The sequence below is a fragment of the Egretta garzetta genome, unplaced genomic scaffold (genome assembly GCF_000687185.1).
Source record: "Egretta garzetta isolate BGI_Z169 unplaced genomic scaffold, ASM68718v1 scaffold332, whole genome shotgun sequence".
NCBI classification, from domain to species: Eukaryota; Metazoa; Chordata; class Aves; order Pelecaniformes; family Ardeidae; genus Egretta; species Egretta garzetta.
In genome coordinates this window covers 507,403-509,339 of record NW_009258879.1, presented here as the reverse complement: position 1 = coordinate 509,339, position 1,937 = coordinate 507,403, and the positions used below count along the sequence as shown (strand labels likewise).

At 63.0% G+C, this 1,937-nt stretch overlaps 1 protein-coding gene across 1 annotated transcript in view; it reads right to left on the bottom strand.

The window, feature by feature from the left end:
• Positions 1 to 1,937, bottom strand: part of PLXND1 (plexin D1) — a 56,390-nt gene that overhangs the window by 9,423 nt on the left and 45,030 nt on the right. The window contains 2 exon segments of the mRNA XM_009633821.1: positions 116 to 150; positions 1,157 to 1,220. Of these exon segments, the coding sequence (XP_009632116.1) occupies positions 116 to 150; positions 1,157 to 1,220 (99 nt within the window).

The following is a 1,937-nucleotide window of genomic DNA, read 5'->3' as shown; positions in this document are numbered from 1 at the left end:
CGCTGCGACCCATCCCCTGCCCTGCCGTGCCGCTTCCTGGCAGCGCTCCCCTGGGACGGCCGGAGGGGAGAGCGGTCCCCAGCCCCTGCCACGCCGCCAGGAGCGGGATGCTTACCAAGTGGAAGTACTTCTCCGTGTCCAAATCCTTCACTGTGAAGGGAAGAGAGAGACAGAGGCTCAGTCGAGGAACCCAGCCCAGACCCCACCTCTGCAGCAGCCCCCCAGCTCAGGAGGCGTTTCGCTTTCCCCAGGAACCCCAAGCTCCTGCCCCAAGCGACCTCAGCGGTTTTCTTTGGGTTGTTATTGCTTTCTGGGGCGCATGGCAAGTACCTCCGGAAGCGCTTTAGGGAGGACATGAGGTCTCCCAAGGGGTGTTTTAGGTGGGACCCGAGGTGGCACAGGAGCAGGATCAGTACAGGGGCACTCCTACGTCGTGATGCGATGCCCCACGCGCCCTGGGCTGTCTCCCAGCCTCGCCATTGGGGCGGCCGTGCCTGCTCTGCCCATGCCCTGCAGAAGCCCTGCTCCCAGCTCCCTGCACCCCTCTTCCCCACTGGGTGCTGCGGTTCGGGCAATGCCACCGTGCACAGCAGTCATCAAAGCTCTGAGGTTCTCCACTCTGTCCTGCCGTCCGTCCCCCCGGGAAGGTTGCACTGCCGCTGCCTGCGAGGCGGGACGCAGACCTGCAGTGCCCACAAGGGACAGGGCACATCGCCCAGCCGTAGCAAGGGGGAGCCCCGGGGGAAGGAGAGGGGTACCTCCCCTACAGCTCCATGGCAGTCTCTGCCCCAAACGTGCACCACAGTGTGGGCAAAGGGGTTTGCCGGAGAGCAGCGGAGACCCTGCAGGATGTGGAGGGCGTCCCGAGCACGCCCAGGCTGCTGGCTGGCCAGCTGGCTCAGCGGTGGCAGGCCCAGTCTGCGCTCAGTGTCTTCCCCGGCACCACGGTGGCCCGACCGATGCCCAGCTCTGCCCAAGGTGCCACCAGGACAGGCTGCTCCAGAGCACTGGCAACACCAGCGCCAGCCCTGCACGCCCCGGCGCCAGGCAAGGGGGCTGGCAGCCAGCTCGCAGCACCCCTGGCCAGACACCCCTCTAACAACACATGCGTTTCTGCCTGGCCCCCAGCGACGGGGAGCGAGGAGCGAGACATTACCTCTGCTCAGCGTGGTGTCCTTCTTGTCCGACAAACTCATGGCCAGCGACGCCCCTTCGGGGATCTGCGGAGGAAGGGAAGAGCAGACACCAGTGACGAGGCCCTCAGTGGTGCCTCCCCACGGAGCTGGGGGCGGCCCTGGGGAGGTCTGGGGGGCTGGGGGACGGTGGTGCGGCCGCTGCTCTGCCACAAACATCCTCTGCGCCTGCCCTGCCCTCGCTCCCCAGCTTGGAAACCGGCAGCAACAGCACTGCCCTGCGTAGAGAGGGGATTTTAAATGCAAAGACGAGATAGCGAGGTTCTCAAATCCAAGGGGAATCAGGCAAACACACGCATCCAAGCTGTGGTTTTGGATGCTGATGTCGGGTAAAGCGACGAGGAAGGAGCGTTAGCTGTGCAGATGCTGTTGTGCCTTCCCCAGAAGGGGAGAGGGAACCCGGGCGCAGCCTGGAGCCGCGGGGCTGGCCCCATCTCTGCGCCGCGGCTCCGGCTCCCAGCGCACAGGGCACCGCGCCAGCAGCAGGGCTCTGTGGCACGACTGTTACCCAAATAATAATATTAATAAGTACTCAGCTCCGGTTTTGATTTTCCATGCACTGTTACAGACCAGCGAGGACTATGCTCCCAGGCATACCAGGGAATATGGAAATCGTGTACGAATTTCTGGTTTCATTTAATTTTCAAAGGAAAAACGGTCAAGAAAACAATTTGATTCGCCCCATTTCCCTGCATTTTTAGCCTCTGCCCCTCGATGGCATCCCAAACCCCGGCTCTCAGGGCA